The sequence below is a fragment of the Leptopilina boulardi genome, unplaced genomic scaffold (genome assembly GCF_019393585.1).
Source record: "Leptopilina boulardi isolate dan_hultmark-lab unplaced genomic scaffold, ZJU_Lbou_2.1 LbouV2_64, whole genome shotgun sequence".
NCBI classification, from domain to species: domain Eukaryota; kingdom Metazoa; phylum Arthropoda; class Insecta; order Hymenoptera; family Figitidae; genus Leptopilina; species Leptopilina boulardi.
Window position 1 is genome coordinate 243,570 of NW_026138010.1, and position 12,071 is coordinate 255,640.

General features: G+C 31.4%; 1 protein-coding gene across 3 annotated transcripts in view; it reads right to left on the reverse strand.

The window, feature by feature from the left end:
• Window positions 1-4,449: 4,449 nt before the first annotated feature.
• Window positions 4,450-12,071, reverse strand: part of LOC127290390 (uncharacterized) — a 43,468-nt gene continuing 35,846 nt past the window's right edge. For all 3 annotated transcript variants that reach the window (XM_051318903.1, XM_051318904.1, XM_051318902.1), the window contains 6 exons: window positions 11,659-11,975; window positions 9,749-10,122; window positions 9,444-9,635; window positions 8,696-9,023; window positions 8,328-8,621; window positions 4,450-8,249 (listed from right to left, as the gene is read on the reverse strand). In XM_051318903.1, coding sequence (XP_051174860.1) covers window positions 8,016-8,249; window positions 8,328-8,621; window positions 8,696-9,023; window positions 9,444-9,635; window positions 9,749-10,122; window positions 11,659-11,975 — 1,739 coding nt within the window. In that variant the 3' untranslated portion in view covers window positions 4,450-8,015. The remainder of the gene's footprint in view (window positions 8,250-8,327; window positions 8,622-8,695; window positions 9,024-9,443; window positions 9,636-9,748; window positions 10,123-11,658; window positions 11,976-12,071) is intronic.

Below are 12,071 nucleotides of genomic sequence, written 5' to 3' on the forward strand. Positions count from 1 at the left end.
TAAAAGGTATTAAAATAAGCTGCAACGCTTATTTTAATACCTTTTAATTTTCTGTGAATTTTAATAAATTAATAATTTTAATAAATAAAATATTTTAATTAATTAAATTAATTAATTGTTATTTAAATAATTTAAAATTCATAATTATTATTATTTAATAATTATTACTTGATAAAATATTTTGCATGTAAATTTAATTTTATTATAGTTTTATTTGGTGTTAAAAATTACTTTTTATTTTGAGGTTATGTCATAAAACCATGGCAAGACCGAGTTGCTCTAAGGAATGCCATACTTGTGGACTAACTGGCAAGGGCCTTTCCACTGCCTTGATATGTAGTTTTCTAGGTTATATTGTAAACATGGCATAACCAAGTAACTGTCGTTTAATCTGGGAAATGCCGGACTTGTGGAAAAACTGGCAAGGGCCATGAGAGAACCTTACTTAAAGTAGAACTAAGTAGGGAAATTTCTGCACGGGATATTGAGCACCAGTTCCTGGGAAGTCAAAAAAATTTACTGCGCAGCCGTAAGTGCTTGTGATTGCAAGTGCGCATAGTGCTCATTTTCAATGCAAACTTCTGTGCTTATTGGGCAAGGTTATTGGAAACCTTGCACCAACCTTGCCACAAGCTTACCGTGCAAGCTTACTATGCAAGCTTGCGATAATCTTATAATGCAATCTTTTGGTAAGCTTACCATGCAATCTTGCGATAATCTTATTGTGCAATCTTGCATTAACCTTACACTGCAATCTTTCGGCAAGCTTACCATGCAAGCTTGGGTAAGGTGGGACATTTGAAGCTTGCGGCAAGCTCTCCGAGCAAGGGTGGTAATGTTGCGCGGCAAGGTTGCTGCAAGCTTACGTGCTGTCTGGGGTGAAATCGACTATATATATGCATGATTGGTCACACGATGAAAGAATCCCTCACGAAATCGTGACAATTGTTGACTTTAAATTCAATAATATAAAAATAACACTGAATAAAAACGTAAAAACTGTTTTAATGTATAAAAGAAGAGTGCTGTGAAAGGTACTGAAATTATGGAATGATAATTGTATGTGATTTAAGAGAAATAAATGAAAAATGCAACTAGGGTGAGGGATTCTCTCACCATGCGACTGACAGAGGGTTAAAAAATATGCTGTCTGACGACTTTTTTTCTATGAATCATTGTCAGTTTTCGTTTGACTGTATGTTGTAAATTTTGATTACAACAAATTATTTTATCATAAGAACAAAATAGTAGTGTGTGTTTCCTTCAATATATCTATTTTGCTTCGTTTGACTCCAAACCTACTGCCTCGGGCTGTAATCGATTCAGATGTAATTATCCAATCGTTGAATTTTTTATCGTTCTGAAACAAAGACGTATTTTCAGAACAAACAAGCCCAACACGCAAGCTCCCTTTCGTTATGTTCTGTTGACATTTCTCGTAATAGAATAATCTGTAGATTGGGGGTGAAAGGGGCATAAATACACTAGGAGGCAAATAGAAACGCATACATTATCTAGGCGATACACTTGTGTAAAGAAATTATTTAAAAGATTAAAAATTTATACAAGAATAATAATTTTTAAGGTAAAATCAACATAAAAAGTTCTATAATTCTATAAAAAAAATTGTTTTTATGAAATTTGAACTATAGCGATATATATTTCTCGTTCTTTGAGAAAAATAAAAAACTGAGTTGAAACAGTGCAGAACTCACAATCAATTACACCAGCGAGTGTGTAAAAATACTGTACTGCATTTACTGAAAAAACTGTTTTTTACTTATCTATATTCATATCATGGAACATTTTAATGGATATTTCCTAAATATCCAGTGCCATCCAAGAGGAAATATGCTGTTAGAGGGAATTGCATTAAGTCTTAAACTTTTACCACTGCTAAATTAGAAATTAATCAGTCTTGAATGTAAATTGGTAAATCAATAACAAAAAATTCCGAAGCAATAGAAGCCGTGGCAGATATAATACAGGCTGAAGGAGAACTGTTTACCTTTTATTAAAGTCTTGTTAAACGCTACTACACTACTGCCTTTCTTATTTCTTTGCACACTCCATTGAATCGGCAAAAGAGCGAAAATAATACCTATCCGGCTTTAGAGGCGGATCACCGCACCACACCGGTATGGCACTACATCGGTTTATGGCCGCACGTCTCAGAAAGTTGGGTACACTATTATATGTGTGTAATCGCTTCTTTATACTTCTCAGTCTATTATATGTATTTTCCCGTGTATTTATTATCTTGCATTTACAAATAAGGACCAACATTTCCCAAAACTATTTTACAAAATAGAATAAATTTCACTATTATATTTACAGATAAACAAACAATCATTTTCCAAGTTGAACAATATATGCAAATGTAAATATTTTGCTTCTACATGTCTGTCATATAAATATTTTAAATTGATAACAAAAACTGATAAAAACACCATTTTTTAGAAGAGCAAAACTTGATTGAAACTGATTCCGTTTAATGAACTTGATTATTGCAGGCAAGTCACTACTAATAACAATAGAAAACAAAAGTGTCGATATAGTAAGAAAAATTGAAAAATATCTTTCCTTTATAGTTCATAAAGAGTATCATTTTCAAAACTCTTCGGATTCAGGAAAAGACTCCAGCAATGAAAATATTTGGATATTTTTAAAAAGGCTTTCTTCTTTTCAGCCAAAACTGTTTCATTGTATTCTGAAGCATTCACAAGATCTGTGCGAATTTTTGCCCTCGCACTATACTGCTCTCAACCACGCCGGAATCTTCACTGCCAATTTTCCTAGAAATCTATAATCCTTTCACGCTAATTCTCTTTTTAAAAAGATTCATTGACATTTTCATTTTTAAAAAGTAAAAAGCCTGTTTGAAACTCTGACTTGCTAGATTTCACATGAATGCATCCACTGAAAAACATCCAAATATTATATTGTTATATACACATGTATAATAAAATAGACGTTTCTTTATTATTTCAAAACTTTTAAAATTTTATTGATATTTAATAAATTAGTTATAAACAAGTGACTTCTTAATAGTCTGGACCTTCTCAAAATCTATTTAAAGAAATTTCAATATAAGATAATATTGAAATTGAAATTTTATAGAAATGATGTCGAAAACAATATAGATGCACGCGCGCCCATCACTACAGAAAGTATAGGCATCTTATTAAACCGTGTGAAAATTTTGTCATGGCTCGGATCGGGGCCTGATGGGATGGTAATGCAACGCCAGGCCTGATGTGGCCCTGATTAGGAAATCCACATTTTCTCGTGGCCCTGATCTGTCCCTGTTCGGGGCCAGATTATATTATTCACTACCATGTCCCTGGTAGGGAAATTTCTACATGGGGCATTGATAGTCACTTTTAAGATGCGTTTCCAAGGGGCCGCGTTCATATACCACGTGGACAATTTTTTACTGATTTTTGACCCCCCATTGTGGACACCAAAATACATTGAATCGTGGACATTTTTAGATATTTTTAAACCTCCCCCCCCAAGTTTCTACGTTATATATGGACGGCCCCCAAAAAGGTATGAAAATCATCCTAAAATGCATTAATTTTGAAAATGTAAAATCGTTACAGAAGATGTTTTAAACGTTTTAAAAGTGCGTCTACAATGTATTTTAAGATACTCCTTTTCGAGATTTAAAGTGCGATCATCCGATAGCCCCATACAGCGAGCTTAAATCTATTAAATTTTAATAAACATTTATAACATTAAATTATGGATTTTATTATAGACATATTTATTTTAAAAACAGTTCTAAACGACTTTCTATGTTAAAAATAATCATAAAATGATTTCGCGAGTTTCGCGGTAAAAAATCACGACATCGGAATTTCTTTAAAATTGATCAACTTTTAATTGTTTTAAACTTTTTAAATTGTTTTTTAAATACATTTATTAATTGCGACTGCAGAACTTTAACAAATAAAAATAGCTCTAAAACTTTTTAAAATTACGCAAATATAGGTATGTACCTTATATTCTGCTATCAAGTATTTATGATCTTTATATTATACAGTGTAATGAATTATTTACGCTGCGAAAAAGTCTCCCTTATTAATACTGCTTACAATATGTATTAACAATCGTTTCCTTCGTACCTCCTATTACGCGTTACTAATATTATTTCTTTTTTACGGAGTATAGATACATTATAATACTATTGTTCATTAATTTTATTATTGAAAATTAATATTCAAATGAAAGAAGTTTTATTGATTTAATGTGAACACAAAGTTTCAATCATTGTATATTTAATCATATACATATACAACTAAAAGTGTTATTATATATATATATATATATATATATATGTGTATAGTTTGGATTTCTAAATTAAAACGTCTTATATATATTACATTTTTTTGATACGTTTTATATTACACATATACTTTGTGACTAATAATAAAATATCGTGTCTTAAATATGCTTCTTCAGAGCACTTTATTAATACATATTTCTCATCAATTTACATTTTCAATCATTTTTAACTTGCAAGGCAGTCTTTCTTTGTCCATATATTATGCAATAATATTCATATATTGTATTTTTATAATAGGGGAGACCGAGGAGGAAAGTAACAAAAATCAGTTTTTTTATGCTAGCATTAAAAATATTTGTCGGATAAATTTGTCCAATATATTAAATGAAAGCTTGGACATTCACCTTTTAAATAAAATTTGAATTAAACATTTATAATAAATTGACAGTTCACAGTATAACTTTTACGCAAGCTCTTCATCTGTTACTTTCCTCCTCACCCCCGAGGAGGAAAGTAACAAGCTCCTAGGAGGAAAGTAACAATATAAAATTATGTAAAATTCTTTAGACTAATGACTATTATTAATTAGAAATATTTTTATTAGGAACACATAAAAGTTTAAGTACACTTTATACTTATTTGGCACATATATGGGACATATTTAGCACATATATCGAACATTTTATGAATTTAGCTCATTTTTTTTCTTAAAGATATTTTATGCTTACCTAGATCACAGGTTTTTCTTAAATAAATCTCTGTTATTCGTAAAATTAAATACGATTTGCTTCAATCATTAATTAAAACATGGACAATATCGACAACAGGAGAAAAGTAGCGTGTTACTTTCCTCCTCGGTCGATTTTTTCTTGTATGTCAACAAAAAAGTTAAAACTACACAACTGTTAAATTGTTTGTTTAAGCACAACTTAAAGACAGATAATAAGGCTACAAAATAACGAAAGGCACATTTTGAAAAACAATAAAATTTAAGAAATACGAGAATTTGAAAATTTGAACGAAAACTTACTTTTGACGTTTTTTCTGCACGTCACACCGGAATCAGACCTAACCTTTCCTGTCAGGCTCGGACACACTATGGAGGAGGAAGGGGGAACAGTGCCGACTAAAAATATGTTTGAACCATGTCTATCCGATAATTTGTTTAAAAGTTATAAGCTTTGTTACTTTCCTCCTCTGTTACTTTCCTCCTCGGTCTCCCCTATTTTATAGTCTTTTCTTGTTTAATTTTAAAAATTATTTTATTGACGTTAAATATTCAGAGCATTATACATGTATCCACGCCAAATTATAAGTCCATCTGCAATTGCATCTACGATTTTTTTGAAACTTGTTTTTCTTTTAGTACTAATTGACACTAGCTTTCATGATTTTTTTCAATTTTGTTTGGCAAGCCGTTACGAGAAATGATTTTTTCAAAATTTCAGAATTTCAATGTTTCTTTATTTTTGAATGCTCATAACTTCCTTAAATATTTCCGGGTTTTTTATACTATACACTGAAAAAAAATCGTATTGAATCAAGAAAACCGATGTACTTGACCGTATTTTATACCAATATTTTCTTGATCCAAGAAATTTTTATTAGTTTGAAGTAAATTTTCTTGGATCAAGAAAATATTGGTATAAAATACGGTCAAGTACATAGATTTTCTTGATTCAATACTATTTTTTTTCAGTGTACATACATTTATGTATTTTGGTGCGCTGATTCCGAAAATCATATAGTGACAATAATCGAAAATTTCATTTTTATGATGAAAACCATAAAAAGGTACTAAATTTCTGGTTTTTTTCGTGTATTGAGTAAAATATGCACGGAGAGAAATCTTCTGCGATTTGCGCATGAGCATGTCCTTAGGAATATAGAATGGACACTTCCAATAAGCAAAAATCATACAGTCCAACTGAATATCATGCGAGACTCATGTAATTATATTATTTTGATTTTTGCTCAAAAGTGTCTGTTGCTACTAAAAGAAAAAAAAGTTTCAAAAACATCGGAGACGCAATTGCAGATGGACTTCTAATTTGGCGTGGAATACATATATATGTATACCGTAAAAATGGTTAACTACTGATCATAGGTAAGTGTGAGTCGCACTCATGAGCCTGAGCTGATTCATAGTCAATCGTTCTTACTGTATAATGTTGAAGGCTAAAAGAAGCTGGTATGAAATTTATTAAAATTTTAATCTAATTTCTGAAAGTTTATTTTTACAAACCGTATATAAATTGTTTACAAAAATTAATTGATGCGTTTTAAAGTATTTTTATTGTTAACTGTATTATTAATTCAACTTATAATGATGATTGTGCGTATATCTGAATGTACACTGAAAAAATGTATTTGAAAAAAAATAAATTTTTGTTCAGTGTTTCAACATATTAAAAAAAAAGTTTATTAAGACATTTCAAAGTATTTTATAAACTCCAGAGAAAAAATGTCAACCATTTAAAATAGTATATTATGTATCAAGGAAGGGAAGACCCTGTTTATGTGCCAAGTTTTCAGGTTAGTATATTTCGTTCTGACGTGTTACTAACAAGAAAACTTCAAGTTCTAGCTGTCTCGCTTCAGGGGCACAAAAACGTGATGTTTTCGCGTATGTGTGGTAGAAATTTTTGTTATGAAAATTACTACAAAATTTGAGTTTAAAAAAGCACACTAAGCCTCACATTCTATTATCAAAGTTTAATATTTATTCTTACATGGAAATTTAATTTATTAAAACTGTTTTCTAAAATCATATCATATACTTTTGTAAAATTTAATAACTGATTTTTGTCAACCTAAAGTATTTATCTATCTGTACATTATTAACGTTTTACATTTTAAACATAAAAATGTTTAATGAATAAATTAATCAAATAATTAAAACAATCTAAAATCACTATAATTAGAGTACAATCGTCGCCGCTCTTATTTTAATTTTTCAATTCTATAAGCGAAATCCTATATAGTTATTATATCAAAATTTGATATGATTGAGTATTTAAAAGTCCATCACATACCTAGTGCAGGAAATGTAATTACTCGCATATAAAGTTTGAGACAAATGCTTAAAACTTTTATTTTGTGCAATATAGTTTGCGTTTAAACATTCTATTATTTATAAGACTCAATTTGAAAAGAAGATTGAAAAATACTACTGCGTGACAGTAGAATATTTTGTTACTTTCATGAATATTACATGAAGGCTGCCGTGAAAGATTCCGTGAGTCCCAATGTAACCTTTTTAGAAAAATATTACAAAATTGTGTAATACTTGAAATATATTGTATGCACGAATGTCTTATTTTTAATTTTTACCTCAAAAAATGATAAATAGTTAATATTTATTTAAAAAATTACAAGTTACAATTGCAAAAATTTGGAACGCAATTTTTCGTAACCTGGTGTCATTAGATTTTGTTTTACAAGTATAAAGTACAAGTATAAAAAGTATTTTAGTCTTTTAAAATTGAGAAATTTATAAATATATAAATACCTACATTTGTTGTATGAAAGAAGAAGATAACAAAGAGAAGAATTATTTTTTTACACTACATCATGAGGTCATTTCATTGGTTTTCAAACTATTGTACAACTGTAACACGGAGTTATTACCTACACTAAAGTAATGATTTTAGTAATATTGTATTATTGTATCTTAATATTTGGAACAAAAATTAAAATATGTTTCTTTGCTGGAATATATTTTCTACGACTTTGGCTTTTCAGTGAAACACATCTCCATCGTAATTCCTGTACTTGGACTGCTGCGACGAAATCTACATGATTCATTATTTTCTCGTGGCTTACGTCTACTAAGATGCCTCTCGACCCATTTCAGCATCGTCAAGACAGAATCTGTACTAGGCAAACGGCGCTCAGCTGATGTACGAATTATATGGGAGGAAGCAACGCGGAATGTCGCTGCCATACCTTTCAATGCCTAAAATGAGACTCGAGTAAAAAATGGAATAGAAAGCAAATTGTTGATGTGTTTTTTCAAAAACCTATTATTACTCACTCGCATGGCGTCTTCATCGGTAACGTCATCTCCTGCATAAATAATTCGGATTCTTTCACTCCAGTCGAGTCCAAAGGCAGTTCTGAGAATATAAATAGAGGCCCGGCCTTTATTCCATTCAACAGGAGGTTTAGCTTCGATTGCACAGTGTGCAGAACAAGCCTTAAACCCGACGTTTTCAATCAGCTTTTTGACACTCTCAATCATTTCCAACCGACCTTCCATTGGAGTCTCCCGATAGTGGAAAGTTAACAAAGCTCCTTTATTCTCTACCCAAGCACCATCCTTGCACAACTGAAAGATAAGAGGAAAATTCATAATTATCATAATACTATTGCTTATATCCTGAAAGACTTAAAAAAATCCACCTGGTCTTGGAGAGCTTGCATTAATCCAGCGACCTTGCCCTCATATTCTGCAGGCATGGGATGAACAAATTTGCTTCCGTCAGGATGTAAAATTTCTAGTCCGTGATTGCCAGCGTATGTTATTCCATCAATTCCAACCATAGTTTTGACATTATTCACATTTCTGCCCGATATGATTGCAATATAAACGTCGGGCATGTTTGACAGTCTTTGTAAGACGTTTTTTGTTTCCAAGGGAAGAATCGCCAAGTCTGGGTGCGTTGCGATCGGAGCAAGAGTACCATCGTAGTCCAAGAGAAGAGCTAATTTGTGATCGTCGCCAATGTACCTAGGGGACATACGCCATTCATTTGATCGTTACCCGGCTTTCATCATGAGTTAGGTCGCAATCGCTCGCGCGGGGCCCGCCTGCTTCCGAAAGCTTTATTTTTTATTTTCACCGTCTTGCACATTAAAATAGTTCCCCCTCAGTAATCATTATTTTTTAAGAACGCGTCTTCTTTTTACTCCGACACATAACCAATGACTTGAAGCATCATAAGCTTTGTCTTAAACATCATGCAGAATGACTGCACCCACGAGGCGACGTACCCAAACTCATGCTTTTTTGCATTTCGTAAATATACACATCTACATTTAAACCAGAGGAAATATATAATTACTTTATTATTGTAAAAAAATATTTGATGGTAGCACATGCACTGGTCGGGCCCAGACATGCACATTCCTTTAATATAATAATGCTTACTTGCTCAAATAATCATCAAAATCATCCATTGTTACTGGCTGCATCGTGGTAGCACCAACCGAATCTCTCTCTTCAAGTGAACCCATTACCTGAAGAAAAGACTTCATCCAGTGATTCACATCATAAATTCTTTCTCTACGACGAAGGTGATTCATTCGCAAAGTTCTCTCGTCTTCAGGCATCGTCAAAGCTCTAAATTAATATATTCATCTTTTCAAATATCAAGTCATATGAATCTACAAAATAAAATTGAAACAAAAAAACTTATTTTACTTGTTCTCTAAGAAACTATCATTTTCACAGACCTGTGAATCACTTCGGCTGCTTCATCAATTTCATATGGATTACAAATCAAAGCTTCGTGCATCATTTCTCCAGCTCCAGCAAATGGCGAAACAATTAAAACTCCAGGTGGCTTATTTATTTGGCAGGCAACAAACTCTTTGGCGACCAAGTTCATTCCATCTCTCAAAGGAGTGACCAAAGCCACGGCTGCGTCCCGATAAAAGGCAGCCAATTCATCCTGACTAACACAGCCGTAAATATAGCGGATTGGTGACCAATTTGGAGTTGTGAAGCGACCATTTATGCAGCCAATTAATTGATCCATTTCCAGCTTTAAATCCTGATATTCACGAACATCTGTTCGTGATGGCACAGCTATTTGCAACATTGTCACCTATACATGTTATTAAAAATCATTCACTATTTCTGACATTAAGAATTTAAGGGCAAGTTTAACATGTGAAATGTAAAGAAACCATGCACATTTTTTCGCACTTCTCATTTGTGTAGAAAATAAAAATTTGTCGTTTTCTTCATGAAAATGGTAAATTAATGTATTAAATTTGGTAACCATACTTTATTTAACTAATTATATGAAAAAATAAGTACAATTATAATGAAATGAAAAGTACACTGAATTAGCAATTTTTTCAAGGTTTCTAATTAAATTTTAGTATTAGAATTTGTTTATTGATATCAATTAAAGTTTTACAAAAGTTATAACATTTGTATTAACATAATGAAACTTAACCTATGGCTCCTGTCTGTGCGACTTATCCATATATATAAAAATATTATTTTATTTATTTATTAAACATAATTTTTAAGAAAAATTTTAAATGAATGAAACAGGAAAATTTTTGAAAACCTGCTTAGTTTGTTGACTTAAACTAGTTTTTTCAAGGTTTCTAAAAAAAAAAACCATTTGAGTATATCTGAGGCACGGACGTTGTGCACCTAGGTGGGAGAAAGAGTTGAGCCATTGGACGGTCACATCTTGGAAAGGGTAAAATTCGGAAATTTTACCCCTTCTCTCACTTTCTCCCACCTAGGTCCTCAACGTCCGAGCCTCAGATATACTCGAAAGCTTAAATTTTTCGTAACCTTGAGAAAATTGATATTTCAGTGTACTTTTCATTTCATCATAATTATACTTATTTCTTCACATAATTAGTTCATTATAGTATAGTTACCTAGTCTAATATATAAATTTACCTTTTTTACAAAGAAAGTTACAAATTTTTATTTTCTATTCAAATGAGAAGTGCGAAAAAATGGGCATGATTTGTTTAGATTTTGAACAGTTTTTTCGCACTTCTCATTTGAATAGAAAATAAAAATTTGTTAATTTCTTTGTGAAAATGTTAATTGATATATTATACTAGGTAACTATACTTCTTGACAACTTTTCTAAACAAATAAGTATAATTATTATAAAATGAAAAGTTCACTGAATTTCCAATTTTTTTACATTTTTTCGCACTTCTCATTTGAGTAGAAAATAAAAAAGGCACGGACGTTGAGGACCTAGGTGGGAGAAAGTGAGAGAAGGGGTAAAATTTCAGAATTTTACCCTTTCTAACATGTGACCGTCCAATCGCTCAATTCTTTCTCCCACCTAGATTCTCAACGTCCATGCGTCATCAGATATACTCAAATGGTTTTTTTTCGTAACCTTGAAATCATTGCTAATACAATTTAAATTTCATTTTATTATAATTATAATTATTTTTTCATATAATTAGTTAAATAAGATGTCATTTTATAGTTTTATATATCAATTTTCCATTTCTGCATGGAGAAAAAAAAATTGATATTTCGTTTTAAAAAAAAGGTGTGCACAACTAGATAGTCAGTCATTTCTTACGTTTTCATGTTTGTTTACATTTCACATGTTGGACTTTTTGCAAAATAATTATTTTCTACAAACCTCTTCTCTGTGCTCGGGATGTTTTTCCAACAACATTTCAAACGCCTTTAACCTATTAACGAGACCTTTAGTATAGTCTAGACGATCCACTCCTAGGACAACTTTTTGATTTGTAAGCATAACTTTGGGTGCAGTTTCAGCTAACGATACAAATCTGTCAAATGGAATTCCAATAGGAAGAGGTCGAACTCGTACAGTACGACCTCCATGTTCAACAAGGAGATTTTTACGATCCACTCTGCCACCCAAACTTCTTTGACAGCAATCAACAAAATTTAAACAGTAGTCTTGAATGTGAAATCCAACCATGTCACAACCTGAAATTATAGGAACAAAAAAAAACTTCTTTAATTGAGCAACTTATATTTGAATGTCAAGTGTAATAATGTACAGTTATATAAATAATAAGGTAC